This window comes from Gossypium hirsutum, chromosome A09 (assembly GCF_007990345.1).
Source record: "Gossypium hirsutum isolate 1008001.06 chromosome A09, Gossypium_hirsutum_v2.1, whole genome shotgun sequence".
In the NCBI taxonomy this organism is placed as follows: domain Eukaryota; kingdom Viridiplantae; phylum Streptophyta; class Magnoliopsida; order Malvales; family Malvaceae; genus Gossypium; species Gossypium hirsutum.
In genome coordinates, this window is record NC_053432.1 from 64,056,433 (window position 1) to 64,073,558 (window position 17,126).

A 17,126-nucleotide genomic window follows, 5' to 3' on the forward strand; every position below is an offset into this window, starting at 1 on the left:
ATAGAAACAGTTTCTACAAATATGTTAAAAAAATCAATGTATATACCGGTCGGAATCAGTGCCACATGGGGGTGGACGACGATTACGCGTTGGATTCCTTATTGGTTGCTTCGGTGAAGGTTGTGGGTGTTGGGAAGATGACCCACCTTGGTAGAATAAAGAATGTGGATGTGTTGGTATCACCCACGGTGGAGGTGTTTGAATCCCATAAGGCGATAGAGAATGGTAATGAGATGAGCTCGTCGACAATACCTCGTGCAATCTCTACGGCGACGATGGCCTATATATCATCGGTTGAGTCGGAGTCATCGGGAAAGGAGTTGCACCGGGCCATGCATTCCAACTTGGCATAAGACTGAAAAAAGGAAACATATAAGGGTTAGGATACATATAAGGGCTAGGATACGCACCTAGCATAATCTGAAGGGGCTGTGATGTAGGTGTCGTCAGTTGAGGCATTAGGCCCGATGATTGTAGGGCACTATTGATGGGCCAGGTGATTGTTTAGGCCCTGTTGATGGGCCTAATGATTGTTTGGGCACTGTTGATAGGCCTATGCCATCATCCATTCTTCTTGGATTTAAAGGGCCCCGTCGTTTCTTTTCCACGCTGATTTGCCGACGCCTTTACTCTTCTAACAGCAAATATGGCTTGCCATGGAGCTTAAACCATGGCATGTAATCAGGGGTGCATGCTAACTCTAGGATGGTGATCGGTTCACAATCAGGTATATAATCATATCAGTTTTCCCAAATTTTGATATATTCTGACCAGAACACTAGCTAATTTGTATTCGTTTGCTATAAGTTGATTCTGTGCTGGTCTTTGAGCACCTCAGGTTCCTCAAGAATTGATTGTCGGAGTTTAAATTGTCGCAACACTCTAGCCGTCTGGTGCATCTCGACAGTAGCATAGTTGATCAATAGGACTTTAACATGCCAAATGTTCGGATTTTAAAAGAATTCTTTCGGAATTACAACCCGTATTACCGAATCATCGTATGGTGTCCATTGAAACTATATGAATGGGATAAAAATATTATTTATATACATAATACTAAATACTAAATATTAAATATGAAACAACTATTTTATGTATATATATTTTATTTAATACTTACTTGCGTTTCCGACCGTTGGTCTAATAGAAGTAGTATATCTTCAAGAGCGGTAGGTATTCTAACATAACTTGCCGGATGGTTCCACCTAATTAAATAAATTTTCAGCATACAATTTTATTTTAAATCTATAGAATAATTGTAAAATCAAATAAAAAATTTACCTCGTTATGAGTGAGAATATATATGGGTGGTTCACTCGAGGACGTAAAAATAGAAACCAAATTCGAGTTCATGATTGTAATAGTGATAGGCAACCTCTAATTTTGGCTTTATTTGGTGGCGTCGCCCCGCACATCTTTCTATACAATGTTGCCAACACGGCAGACCCCCAACTAAGTTCACCAGCTACTCTAAAATCAACGAGTTTCAGCAACCACCTTAGATGTACGAGGTTTCGTGACAAGTCTGACATCAAATAACCTCCAATCATCTCAAGGATGTATGCTCGAGCATATCATATTCTTCCTACTTTATTCAAATTATTCCCTAGCTTCGGGAATGTGTCTCGTAATTAGCCCATTTCGATCCGACCTCCGTAAATATTATTCGAAATCGCACCCAAAAGATTGTAGCATATGGCTCCCTAATCAGCAGATTGAACGGACCCGGTGAGTACGACCCTATCCACCGGTAATCCTAATTGTAACTGGACGTCCTCCAATGTGATAGTACACTCTCCGCATGGAATGTGGAATGTGTGCGTCTCCGGTCTCCATCTCTCTATTAACGCGCTAATGAGTTTCAAGTTCAACTTGCATCCTCGACCTATAGTGGTTGCGTGCTAAAAAACCGTTTCCCTCAAGTAGTTTTCTATCAACGGTGATGGTGGACCAGACATATTACGAATATAATATTGTAACACTCAATCTATAAACTGTTATAAAAAATTATAAAATACAAATTAAATAAAATTACATAAATGAAAAAAATTAAATAATATTCAAATTTTAAAATAAGCCGTTACCATTTTCATTTGTTCAACGGAGATATGTTTATGATCGAGACGAATTAATTCCCCGGCCATTGCTAACACGATCAAATATTTTTGAAATTATAAAAAAATAATACTAATTTAGAAAAAAATTAAAGTAAATAACTAATTATAAATAGTTTTGAGAAATTTAATGAGAAATTTGAGAGCTTCAAGGAGAAATTGTAAAGATTTTTTGCTAAATTGTGAAGAAATTATGTGTGAAATAATAGGAGGGGGATTTTATATATACATACATATATATTTACCGTTGGATCCCTCCCAACGGTAAAAAAAAATTAGCCATTGGGTTGAAAAATTGCCAGTAAAGCGCAGCCCTAGGGGAGTTTTTTTGCCATGTCAGCAAAACGCGCGTTTTGCTAACGTGACAAAAAAGCTCCCCCAGGGGCACACTTTGCTGGAAATTTCCCCTTTAACGTGGCCACGCAGGCGCATTTTGCAAAAAAAATGGCCCTTTTCGGTAAATAATTGTATAATTGGCCTATTTTCGTAAATATGCTTGGAAATGGACATTTTTAGGTAATTTAGTCTCACACATCTTCTGTTTTATGTACAATTATTCAAGTTTGTTAAATATTTAGTTGGTATGGATGCGTGTGTTACGTTCAAAATATGGAATGAAAGAGGTAATTCCAGAGAGTCTAGGAAAAAAAAATAGTTCTGCACTATGGAAAGCAATTGAGAAGGTTTGGCCTATATTAAAAGACAACCTATGCTGGTCGATTAAAGCTAAAACGAAAGTTTGCTATTGGAAAGACAACTGGATTCCTACAGTTGGGCCACTGATCAAACATGTTCAAAATCCAAATAGACCAACAAATGATTGTTTGCTCAAAGACACGATAACAACGAAAGGGGTCTAGAACCTAGAAGCATTTAGAGGAAACTTAGTAGACGAAATAGTACAAAAAATTATAGACATACCTCCCCTACATCATTTAGCAGGGCCTAGTAAAATTAGATGGATGCCTGCCTCTACTGAAAAATTCTCGATAAAATGCATACCAAATGATAACAAAAAATTCATGGAATACTAGAGACACTAGGTTGAAGGAAATTTGGAAATAGCCAACTCCCCAACGTATTCAGTTCTCCTATGGCTAGTTTGCAAACAACGGTTGCTAACCAATTTAGAAAGAGCACGAAGAGGGCTCAGCCACAACACCTCTTGCCCGGTCTGTCAACATAACACAGATGACGTTCTACACATTCTCAAAGACTGCCCGACAACTAAAGAAGTTTGGTTAAACATTGTCCCTCTAAATTGGCAAACCCAATTCTTTTCAAGTAATATTTTTGAATAGGTGGAAGAAAATTTAAGACATCACGAGTGGCTGACATGGGCTAAAGCTTCCAGGCCCACCTTTTTGGGCTAGTAGCATGGCGTATATGGAAGAATAGGAACCTATTTGTCTTTCAAGGTTTAACATAGAGTTTAGCAGAAACCATCAATATTTCTGTTTGTTGGGCAAGACAGTATACCAACTCTCATGTGTGAGATCCATCTCAAGATTTAAATGAAGAATTCGAGCAAAACTTAGGAACAACTATTGAGTAAAGACGTAGATTTAGGCTTTGTTTTTCTTTTAATTTGGCTTGTTTTTCCACAAAAAAATATTTGGTTGATATTTAATAGCTTAGAACGGTTGCCTTATCAATTAGAATAGTTAAATTCATAATTTATTTAATTCATTCTAATACTAGTGACAAACTGTATAAATTGTTTATGCCGTTGTTAGAATTAAGCCTCCCCATTTTTAATGTTGCCGATAAATTAAACATTGAACGTTAAGTTATAATATTATTTTTCAGTTAAGAAAGTAATTTCAAACGTGCTACATCTTTACTATTAAACAGGTAAGGAAAGATAAGAATATCAGCATTGAGTTTGTTAAAAATTAATTGAATAGCATGTTATAGTTTATCTATTTTATAATCTTATAATTCTATTACCATTTTTAAAAAATAAGTTTGTCAAAACATTTTTTTTAAAATTTTTTGTTTAATTTTAAAAGTACTATTAATATTTTTACTATTCATTATTAATATCTCTAACATATTATTAACATAATTTTATAAAATAAAAAACAATTTCATATATTTTTAGTAATAAATAAAAAAATAAAAAAATTCAAATATTGTTTCACCAATATTTTTAATTAATGTCATTATGTAAATGATAACAATGTTATTATACACACGAATAACTCATGAATTGTACGGAATAAAAAAGTAGTATATTATAAAGCAAATTTTTAACTCAATTTTAGAAATAATTAGTTTTGGTGCAATTCTATAGCTGACATGTATATGTTTTTATCTTCTTCTCTTTCGTTGTTTTTAAAATATTTTTTAAATCATTATTAATACTTTTTTTGTTAGCATGTCCTTTTTTACAAGTGGTTTTTTTTTATTGTACACTTTTTTGTACTGTGGGTATATTTTTATTCTAAAAAATCATCAAGTGTTTTTTTAAAAAAATAGAAAATTATTTATTGTGTATTTGATATTCCAATTATTATATTTTTGTTTTTTAATTAACAAATATTTCTAATCCATTGTACGTTGGGGGGTTCATTTAATATTTTGGACTATAGTTTAATATGCTTAAATATATTTTATCAATATTTTGTATTGTAATTTAATATACTTAAATATACAGTTACATAATTAATAGTACTACATTACTTAAATATACTTAATAATGCCTAGACACTACTTTTACTGGATCAATTTAATAGAGGTTTTTATTTCTACCAATGAGTACACAATTTATTTTGGTAAATAATATTATTTCATTAAAAAATACATTATTTCTATATATGAAAAGCGTGTCCATGAGCATTGGCTCAATGAAACCCTAACATTGGCATAATGAAACCTGTCAAGGAGGAAATATGATAGGGATCTAGGGAAGGAAAATTTGTAAAATTACTCACCCAATTATTAGGATGTTCAATTACCTAACAATGACCTTTTTACATGCAGAATAAAAATTTAGCCCTGCAATGTTTACAAATTATATCAATTTAGTCCTAAATCTAAATAATTCAACAAATTTAACTATCAACTTTACACATTATGTCAATTTAGTCTAAATTCTTAAAAATTAAAATTAAAAAACTTTAAAAATAAAAAAAAATTAAAACTTTATTTTTTTGATAAAAGTATATAAGATTTTGTAAAAAAAAATACATACAAAATTATAACCATATTTATAAATAAATAAATATTTATTTTCTCATTTTTAACATAAAATTATTTTTTAAAATAATAATTTTATAAATAAAACATTAATCTTATAAATAAAATAATTTAAAGAGGGAAACCCATAAAGAGTACTTAAAACAGATTGAATTTTTCTCTTTTTTTTTTTGACTTTAGCAACCAATTACATGTTCAAGTTGGGTAAAAAATTACAATTTGAAGTTGAAAATTGGTGAAAATTGATATCTTTAGGTTGTTGCGCAAAATGAATTTGTTGTGTTTAAAGTTATGCTTGTGGGCGAGAATGATTTGAGAATATATGGGTGAGGATGAGGTCTTAGAAATCCAGTAAGTGGATGGCCATTTCAATAGCTCTACAACCAATTCATAGTTCGATGGTGTAATGATGGAAGATGTAAAAATAAAAGAGATCAAAGTAAGGGTTATTGGCACCAATGGTTGTGGCCGAAGGCAATGCCCAATGCTTGGCAAATTTGATGAGGACTAATGAGAAAGGCTAGACTTATAATAAAATTTATTATTTATAAAATAAACTAAAAAAAATTGAAAGTTTCAACCTAGTTCAGTCTTAATTGTTGGTTTTTAAATATATATATTTTATTTATAAAATTATTGAATAAATAAATTTCATGTAAAGAAAGAGAGAAAATGAATGTTCATTTGCTTATATTTTTATAAAATATTATGTATTTTTATTAAAAATGAACTTTTAAATAATCTTTTCAAAGTTTTAAAATTTTTATTATTCAAAATTGACATAATGTGTAAAGTTGAATGTTAAATTTGTGAGTTTTTAGACTTAGGATTAAATTGATAAAAAAAACTATAAACATTGGACGGCTAAATTTGTTATTATGTCAATGAAAAAAAAGCCACTATTAGTGATTTAAGGGAAGAGTGACCAAAATATTAAAATTTGATAACGTTAATGACTAAAATAGAAAATTTTAAACATAGGTAACCAAAACAGAAACACACTAATAATGCATTCCTTTAGGGAAATGGATAATGGGCTTATTCCGAATTCAGTCCCTCAATTTTTTATGCAATTAAGTCACTATTTGAAGCATTTAGCATGTTCAATTACGTCCATACCTTGAATTAATTAATTTATTTTATTACTAAATTTAGACAAAAGTAAGTTATATTCTCTTGGAATAATAAAATATTATGTTTGAATAAAATTTTTAATTATTTATAATGATAATAATTGAAAAATAATTTATTAATTTAATAATTTAAAAATATATTCACAATTTAAAAATATTATAACTTGAAAATATTTTCATATATATTTTTATTAATTTTTTATAATCTTTTTAGCATTATTATCATTTATAAAATTAAACAATAAATTTTGTAATAAATTTCCCACGCAAGTGGGGCAATTATACTAGTACATGATGAAAATGGAGAGACAATCTAATAATATTATTAAGCAACACTGAATGAAAAGTAAGAAAGATACATTATGGGTAAATTGTTAAAAAATAAAAAAAATATATAGCAATGTAATTTTTATTAAAAAATACATAAGATAGCAAATTGTTAAATTTAAGAAAGAATAGAAAAAAGAGTGTAATAATGCTTTATTATTCATGTCTGTTTTACGGTCTATGTTTAGAGTTCGTAGCTATCCCTCTCGACAATGTCGTATCCAAAGTTCAAACCTAGATCCTTCCCTTGGGAGTGCAATGTGCCTTACCATTATATCCTATCACTTGTTGGTATAATGCTATTATACATAAGTGATCACTAGCCCAAATCCCAGGTAGGATCCGGGTCGCCTACCTGTGACTTGGATAGATCCCACTAGACGATTAAGTGTGAGGCAAACCGTGAGTGGATAGCAAGGGGGGCTCGCAGACCTAGCTCGCAAGGAGAGCTCGCACAAACCAAGGGAAGGTCGCGGTTTTAGTTCGCATATACTCAAAGGAGCTCGCAGAAGGGAGACCACATGATCTGGTAAGCAACCCAGAGTGAAACACGTGTCTGGCATGCCTGAAGTCCGCTTAGAATGTCAGTCCTAGGAATAATGGGGTCAAGTCATAAACAGTGAAGTCATGTTGTGAACATTAATAATATGTATAAATTAATATCATAATGTTCTCATTAATAAGATACGAGATAAAATTACTCAACAAATGCATATCTTTTTAATTGAATTTGAATCTACATTGTGTATTATTATAACTTGATATCATAACCAAAAATTGTTTTTAATAATGGCACAAATAGAAGGATTAACATGTATAATGATTTGTAACTTTAGGATCAAAATGAAATAAAATAAACTTTAAAATATCAAAGTGATAATAGAATATAAATAAACCTTTAATCCAAAATAGATGTTGACATCGTGATTAGGAGGAGGCAAGGGTTCCGACTCTCTAAAATAAAAAAAATTATACTTTTAGTCTCTGGAAGTTTATAAAATTTAAAATAAATCAATTGTAAAATTATAATTTGACCCAAAAAATAATAACTTTTCTTATTTAGTTTTTTTAATATATCTATAAAATTACATTTTAACTCTTATAAAAACATATAATGCAGTCTTAACCAAAAATTTCGAATAATAATATCAATATGTGGGTATATGTTCATTATTAAAAATTAGATGGTTGTTTTTATATTTTAGTTTTGGTTGAGTTAAAAAACATTATACAAGTATACACTCCAATAATTTATAATTAAAATAAAAATAAAACAACTTGGATTAATAATTAAATATATAAATTTAAATTACCTATTTGAATTCCTTTACGTTAGAGTATAGGTGCAAGTCAGTTAGGCAGTTGAATTTGTTAGTAGGCTGTTAATATTTGGTTAATAACAGTTGAGGTCCTATACCTTAAGATATCAAGAATGAATAATACAGATTGCAAAATAATCATTTATCAGTTTAGTTTCTCATATTCTCTTTCTTGTATCAACCTTATCATTTTAAACAAAAATAATTGAGTTTCGGTATCTTTCATATTAGAAGACAATAATTTAAAATAAAGTAAATGAAATGAAATTTCGAAGAGAAGAAAGATTGCAAGATTTTGTATGTATTTAATTCAACTGCATAACATTACAAACAAACTGCAAAAGCGACAATGATTTTTCAGAAGATACTTCTAGAGCCGTGCGGAAATTAGAATAATCAATTTCTTATATATTTATAGAATTTAAAGGGGTTGAATATTTCTTTCCATTTTTTGGGGGGGTTTTATGTAAAATCAGTTTATTCCTTTATTCCTTTTCGGTTCTTAACTTCATCGATTTTCACAACACCATTACTTATTTCTATTCTTTTCTCTTTACTCTCCTCCCTTACTATTCTCGTTTCAACATTTTTTATTTTTAACTTCATATCGCTTTTATTTTTTTAATTATTCTTATACATCAATTCACACAACATTTTTATTGGATAAATTTAACAAAATTTAAAATAAAGATTAAATTTAGGGTTAATTTCAATTGAAAATTTTAAATATAATTTTTTTAAAAGATAAATTCATTAAGTTATTTAATAAATAGAATCATACAATTCAAAAAAGACAATAATAAATACTCTGTCATAAATGATAAAGGAGAAACTCCATCAACACAATATAAAAAGGTTTAGCCTTAGCATAATAGAATATTATAACACGTTGACAATTAGTTTTATCACAACTCAAGTACAACATATCTGGAGTGATTGCAATCACTTAATATGATAAGAAAATCAGCCAAAGCAGTGAAAAAAATCGACAAAAGAATCGAACATTTACCAAACTAGAGAGGACGACAATAAAATCATCCCTAAAATCACTTGTAAAATTAAAATTACATGTATAAATAAAATTAAAAACATACTGTAAGTACAGAAAAAAACTTAAAAAGAACCAGTTTTTTAAAAAGAAAATTCCCAATTCTTAAAAAACCAAGATATCATTTGTGGCCATGTCATTTCCCTTTTGTGAAAAAAAAAACCCAAAAACAAATTTAAGTGGCCTATGAGAAATTGAGAATTAAAGCACCTTACGTAATTGAAGAAAACCAAAATAAATCAATAAAAATATTTTAACCACACGTGATAATAAACAATTTTATGTATAAAAAAAGATAATAAAAAAAAAATTTAAAGCCACATTTTAGGACCCGATATATCTTGTTCGTGTAGTGTTATAACGGTGTCGTTTCCTATCATCTCTTCAGCTCATTAGCTTATCCTTCGTTTTTATATACAGTATACAGACCATCCAAACTCGAAACTTGAACGTCGCTTCTTTTGTTAGAAAGACGTTAGTAGCGGAAAATTTTGAACGTTACTATTAAGGAAGGATAATGCTATCCTTGCGCTTCGCTATTCCTACCGCGAATACATTAACTCCGCCCAAGATTAAACCAAAACCGGGTTTAGTAGTACAAACCGCTTGGAACCAAACGGACCTTTTTCCTTCTCTTCCCAAACGAAATGATTATAAGCTACAAGCAGCTACCACGGACTTATCTGTGGCGGGAGATATACCGGCGGAGGAGGTGGTGGAGCTTCCGGCGGAGCTGAGCAGAGAGTTGATGCCGAAGCACGTAGCGGTGATAATGGACGGGAACGGGCGGTGGGCTCGGCAGCGGGGATTGGCGACATCAGCGGGACACGAAGCCGGTGTAAAGGCGTTGAGGGAGCTGGTCGAACTATGTTGCCAGTGGGGGATCCAGGTTCTGACTGTCTTCGCCTTCTCTTACGAGAACTGGATTCGTCCCAAGGTAATTTATGTACTTGTAACTTCATATTATGGTTTTGATTAAGGTAAAGATGTAGAGAGGGTTAAATTTGGAGTGAATACTATGATTAATTGGGGGTGTAGTTGAAGTGCAGGTGGAGGTTGATTTTTTGATGAGTTTGTTTGAGAGAGCGTTGAAGTCTGAAGTGGAGTCACTTTCTAGGTAACTCCCCTTTCGCTTCTCATTTTTATACCAAATTATTTTACTGCTTATACTTCCAAATTAATTTTTACATCTATTTTTTCCAGATTAATTAAATATTAATTCAATTAAGAAATAATTAATATATAATTAAATTGTTAATTAAAAACTGTTATGTGCTAATTTGTTTCATATGATTTTTTCTTTTTCTTTTTTTTGTATATGAATGATTAAATTGTTCTATTTTAACTTTTTTTTAAAAAAAAAAATTAAAACAATTTCTTGTATCTAGAATTATATTTGATATCCTATTTTGATTGGAGCAGAGGAGGCATTCGAATATCTGTAATAGGGGATTCAACAAAGCTTCCCACATCGCTGCAAAAGTTGATCAACGAAGTTGAGGAGACCACAAAACATAACTCCAGGCTCCAACTCATTGTAGCCGTCAGCTACAGTGGGAAATACGACGTCGTTCAAGCATGCCGGAGCATTGCCGAGAAAGCCAAAGACGGCCAAATCCAACTAGATGACATCAACGAAAGCCTAATCGAACAAGAGTTAGAAACAAATTGTACGGAGCACCCATACCCTGATTTGTTAATTAGAACCAGTGGTGAACTTAGGGTCAGCAACTTCTTGTTGTGGCAATTGGCTTACACTGAGCTCTTCTTTGCTCAAGAACTCTGGCCCGATTTCAGGAAAGACGAGTTCGTCGATGCTTTGAGTTCGTACCAGCAGCGGCAGCGCCGCTACGGCGGAAGACATTGATCAGCTCATCAGAAAGTATATATATATGGTGTTAGCAATTGAAGATATATAGTCTTACTATACATATATAGAAATGTTATACAAATATGTAAAATCTTTCGTGTAGGATAGTCAACTGAATCACAGAAAGTTGATATTAATTTCGGGTTTAATCTCCAAGCAATTTCTACCTCTTATAAAAAGAATACTTACCATAAATTATAGTACATGCTCTTGACTATAATTAATGGCAAGCAGAATAATTTAGTTGATTGAGCAGCTGGGGAATTTTCATGATCAAGATATTGTATGTATTAGGCTGATGTCCAAACATGGTCCTTTCAATCTCTTTTTTTTTTTTGTTTTTTTTGGTGAAAGGTCCTTTCAATCTTTGGTCCTTTGATCTTCTACAAAATATTATGGTGCTCAATGTACCAGTATATCAAGGGATAAAATTAAATAAAGAAATCCAACTTGCATTAGAGTATGTTGGAAATAAGGGTCACCTAAATGTCGCCCATTTTAAGTCTATATCATTGATCTCTGTAAATTCAACGTTTGAAGTGGTTGTTAAAGTAAAAAATAAAATAAAATAAAAGAAGGTTTTGAAATTAAAAATTAAAATCAAAATATAAGAAAACCGATATGAAAATTTGGTTAGAGGTAAAATCCCTGATTCGTAAATTTGATCATTGATGCAAAGATAATTCTAGTGCTCTTTAATCAATTAGTTATAGTTGTCGATGTTGCACCTAACAATCAATCTCTTATTACCTTATTCAATTAGAGGAGGCTTGTTAAAAATATTCCCGTTATAAATAAACAATCTTATAACTTTGCACTTAGGATTAGCTTACTGATAGCATTAAGAAGGAAAAAAAATCCTAATTCAATTATTCAAAAAAAAAATAAAATAATTCTGACCAACATGCACACATAATCAGGGTTCATTTAGATGAAATCATATATCCATATAACATGAATTGCATAGTAGCTTATACTCGATCATGCTATTTGTCACAAGCATGAGAATCAATTAAATCATTACAGATTCAACTATTCTAATAGACAAGGTAAATATTTTAAAAAATTGAATACGATACAAATATTCAACAAACCTGAATATTTATAATTAAAATAAAAGACATGTAAATAGTAAAGACCAAAGAAAAGATGGAGGGCGATTTAGATCTCACAAACTTTCAGAATCAAAATCTCAAAATCCTTTTGACTAGAAAAAAAGTTTAGAAATTCATATATGCATGGCTATATGTAGCCACTAACCTAACTTAGAAAATAAAAAAAAGTGTCCTTAATTAAACAAAATAGATTTTTTTAAAAAAATTCTTTTTGACATATTTTCACATTAAACTTTTGAATAATTTTTAAACACATTATCAATATTTTTCAGGCTCGAGCAATGAAATAAATTCGATTAGAATTTTCAATTCCCTTCGAAACAATATATTATAAGCCTAAAATAAAATTTTATAACTCAAGTTATGATTAAAATACTACTACAACATCATATTAAACTGTAAACTTACTAAAAATAATTTTTAAAATTTTATTGTTTGAGTGATTCTCTAAATTTATAGGAAATAAAATATAATAAAAAATTCAATAGCATAATTTAAAAAGAGAAATATCATAAATAAATTACAATCTACGCACTTATCAACCGGTGAAAAAATAAAGTTGTCTATTGTCTAACTAATATGGGTTTTGATGGACTAATCCTTTTGTTTTGAACGGAGGGATAATCCTTTTCTGTTGAACGTAGAATACCCAAATTGTATTAATGATTTGGTTATTGTTGGACACGGGTTACCAGATTGAATTCACGATATGATTTTGTATGATGTTGGTTAATTAATTATATTAAAAAATAGGCATAATGATTTATTTATATTTTTTATTTTTTAAAAGGGTTATTTTAATTTTTTATTTAATTTTTTTAAGTCTTTAAATTTGTACTGTTCATTAAATACTTAAAATAGATAGAAAAATTAATGTCGGTTAGTTTTGTTAATGTGGTGATATACACGTGGATGCCATGTCAGTAATTAATAATTTTTTAAATTTAAAAAAAATATAAATTATAAAAAGATTTTTTTATATTTTTATTTCAAAAAAAGAATTAATTGTTAATATGACATATACTTGATTGCAACATGAATACCACATCAACAAAGTTAACAGATGTTAATTTTTCCATCCATTTTGAGTGTTTTGATAAACAATGTAAGTTTAAAAGCTAAAAAAAAATAAAAATTAAATAAAAGACTAAAATAATTTTTCTTTTTAAAGTTGAAGAGTTAAATAAATCATTGTGCCTAAAAAATATATTATTTTATTTTTCTTAAATATGCATTTAAAACATTTCTTTGGAGAAATGTAAATGTATTAGTTATACATTTCACTTAATACAATTATTATTATTACAAATAATATGAGTTTGCTTAACTAGTTACTAGTGTCATGGGATGGAATTTTATTCTCGTAATCCGTGTAGTCTTATGTGATTTTTTGGGTTCAAATTCACTTAAGTTAACTTAACTCTCGCAAAGTGAAAATTCTCGATAAGAATTCTTCAAAACACCGAAAATAAAGCGGAAACAACTCAAAACGAAGAATAACAAAAGAATAAAAATTGCCACAATAAAACAAAACACGTCAAATGTTTGAGTAAATATTCTCAAAGTATTCTATTACTTTAGAAAGAATACAAAAAATGGGATGATATAAATGAGGGGGAATGCCTCTATTTATGATTGAGCTTCTCAAATCCAATGGTATAGATTGAATTATATCAACGACTCAGATTAATGCCTATTTACAAGAAAAGAGTAGGGATTTAAACTCTATACATCTTTATCCCTTAGGATTTACATTAATTACTTTAATAACTCTAGTTTTACTGAACCATCAAGGCTTCAAGTAAATGAGTTTTTCCATAGATTCCACGAATCAAATTGATTCAAGTGGGTCAAATGAGCCATATTTAATAATTTAACTTGTATAAGACGTTTTGTGCGTAATTATCACATATTCTAATTCGCGGCCAATGATGCCCATAAACACTAATTAAGACTTATTCCATTATCAAATTTAAAATATTTATTTTATATTTACATTATTTTATTAAATTTAAGAAAAACAATTTACTAATTGCATTTTTATTTGTATATTGACTTAGCTATATGGACTAATTTAAAAAGAAAAAGACAAAAAAAAAATACTAGTAAACATAGAAAGTGACAAAGACAGTAGGGTGCATCGATTTAGAAATCAAAATTAGGTTGACTTAGCATTTTGATTCCTTATTCTTTCCGAAATTTAGACATCAATTTTTTCTATTGGTTGAAGGACATCAATTATTATAAACAACATAAAAGAATCAATAATTGAAAGGGAAAATCTATAACCATCATTTAAAGTTGTCTCCAAGGACATATTTTTTTGTATTGTTTATATTATTCTATACATGTTCGAAATTTATGATTAGTTTTATTAATAACATTATTTTTGAAATTTAAATTTATATCTCTCATTAAAAATGCATCATATCTTATTAATTCAATCACCACTAATTACTAAAGAAATGATATCTCTTAATTTCAAATTTAAAGTGTTTTATTTTATGACAACATTAATGCTGGTGGAATGGGTTTTAAAGATTTATATTTGTTTATTAAGGCTTTACTTGCAAAGCAGGTTTGGCGTATTTTATCCTAGCCTAATTGTTTTTTAGCCAAAGTTTTAAAAGTCCGTTATTATTCTTTCACAGATATACTATAAGCAAAAGTGGGATCTTACCCCTCGTTTACCTGGAAAAGTATTTGCAGTGCTCGGGAGTTGATTGCGAATGAGATTTTATGGCGTGTTGGTAATGGTGCTCACATCAACATTTGGGATGACCCTTGGTTGCTTGGAAGAGGAAAAAGTAGAGTTTCAGTTCAAAAAATTGTGCCTAATTGGACATCTGTGAATCAATTGATTGAACATGAGACTAGTACCTGGAATAAGGAGCTGATTCATACTATAGTTGATGGTGCTATAGCAGCTCGTATTTTTTCTATTCCTCCTACTGGGAGTAATTCGGAGGACTTGTTGGTTTGGAAATTTGAAGGCTCGGGGGAATATACAGTGAAAAGTGGGTATCGGGTTGTAGCTACAAAGCACCTACAGCATACTACTTACACCTCGACTAATGTTAATGAGTACAATGATTTTTACAAGACTTTGTGGGCCTTGCACATCCCAGAACAAATTAAAATACACATTTGGAGGCTGTGTAACAATTTTTTGCCTCATTTTTGCAATCTGGCGCAAAGAACTCTGAGTGTTGACATTTTCTGCCCGCTGTGTAAGGCTGCTCCGGAAGACTCTAATCACTTGATGTGGTCTTGTGGTATTCTACAGTGTGTATGGGCATCTTTAGAAATCACGATTCTATTGTTTGGAGATTTGATGTGTTGCAAGGAACGTTTTGTTAAAACTTTTTCTGCAACAGAAGAACAGCAAAAACATTTCATTATGCTTTCAATATGGAGTCTATGGTATCGAAGAAATAAACTGACACATGAAGGGGTAAAGCTCTCTCTTCATGAAGTGTTGGGGTTTATCAAAGGGTATGAATAAGAGCTTAGAGTTATTCAGAAGAATCATAGACTGTCTTCCAGATCTATGACAAGAGAAATTTGGAGGCCCCCAGGTACTGAAGTTATTAAGATAAACGTTGATGCGGCTTTTCAAAGTCCAGTTAGACTTGCTATAACAGCAGCTCTTGCCAGAGATTCAACAGGAGAAATTATAGGGGCGGAAACTTATCTTTTTGCTAATGTTGTTGATGCCTTTGTGGCTGAAGCGAGGGCATGCGAAAGGGCATTAATTTTTGCGGGATCGATGGGCTTCCGGCGACTGATTGTGGAGGGTGATTCCCTGACGATTATCAAAAGTATCAAGAAAAAGGAGAAGGATAAATCGATTATTAGGTTGATTATACACTACATCAATATTCTGGAAACTCAGTTTGATAAAGTTACATACCGTTTTGTACCTTGTATGGCTAATGAAGTGGCTCACATGTTGGCACTGGAAGGTTGGAGAAGTCAGCGTTTTGGTGTTTGGGTAAATGGAGTGCCCAATGCTGTGGAGGCGAGGGCGATGAAGGACCGTTTGGACTAGAACCAGAATTACCATAGTCCCCCTTGATGCGCTTTGAATAATGGAGAAGGTTCGCTGAATCTCCAGGTCAGGTTCAAAGCTTTCGTTCTTCTTTTTTACTAGTGTTTTCTCAGAGGTTGAAGAAGATGGTCGGTTGATATTTGGTAGAATGCTTCTGATTATTTGGCTTGGGGCGTTTTTTTTTTTCATTTTTGGGTTTGATTGTCCCTAGGTGCTTTTATTTCTTTGTTTGTTTTGCTAGTTGTTTTATTTTCTTTGTTGTTTTGTGGTTTCATGTTGCTGTTCATTTATTTGGTTTTTGGTTGTATTGTCTTTTCGTGATACTGTTTTGCTGTGTTTTTCTCAGTCTTTTCGCCTTGAGCAAAGTGCTAATAAATATCAGTCAAATTCACTAAAAAAAATGGTTAAGAAAGGTGTTATGATTTTTTTTTTGTGTGTTTTATATGAAGAAGTGAAGGAAGAAAATAAAGTTGGAAAGATCTCAATTACTTACATCTTATCTTTGTAATTATACATAGAAAAATAGAAGAATTTTTTTTTGTATTGTGTTTATATTTATTATTATTTTTGTGTCTTCTTCATATTTGAGGTTTTATAAATTTACATAAATTTTGAAATAAGAATAATTCATTTTATATAAATTTTGACGAATCTAATTATTCATGTTAGTTTGAGTTAAAGATGTCATGTTGTGTCAATTATCACTATATTTTATATAATTTAACACCATGATTCATTTTTAACTTTAAATTTATTAACTTATATATTGGATCAATCTCGACAGAAAATAATTGAAATATGACACAATAACGAATACATTAACCATTGGATAATAGATATGACACATTAATATTAGTTGTGTTAATTGTACCATACGTCCTCAAGGTTTGATTTAATTTTAAATGAGTCTCAAACTTTAAAATATTCTAATGGAGTCTTTAAAGTATT

General features: G+C 30.5%; 2 protein-coding genes across 2 annotated transcripts; both read left to right on the forward strand.

The window, feature by feature from the left end:
* Positions 1 to 9,465: 9,465 nt before the first annotated feature.
* LOC107891622 (dehydrodolichyl diphosphate synthase 2) lies at positions 9,466 to 11,161 on the forward strand. The gene is made up of 3 exons (XM_016816465.2): positions 9,466 to 10,079; positions 10,192 to 10,259; positions 10,565 to 11,161. The coding sequence occupies exons 1-3, from the start codon at positions 9,660 to 9,662 to the stop codon at positions 11,007 to 11,009; spliced, it is 933 nt and encodes a 310-aa protein (XP_016671954.2). The 5' UTR covers positions 9,466 to 9,659; the 3' UTR covers positions 11,010 to 11,161.
* A 4,516-nt stretch (positions 11,162 to 15,677) lies between these two features.
* On the forward strand, positions 15,678 to 16,178 carry LOC107890034 (uncharacterized). Its single transcript, XM_016814551.1, has one exon. The coding sequence runs from the start codon at positions 15,678 to 15,680 to the stop codon at positions 16,176 to 16,178; it is 501 nt and encodes a 166-aa protein (XP_016670040.1).
* The last annotated feature ends 948 nt before the right edge of the window (positions 16,179 to 17,126 follow it).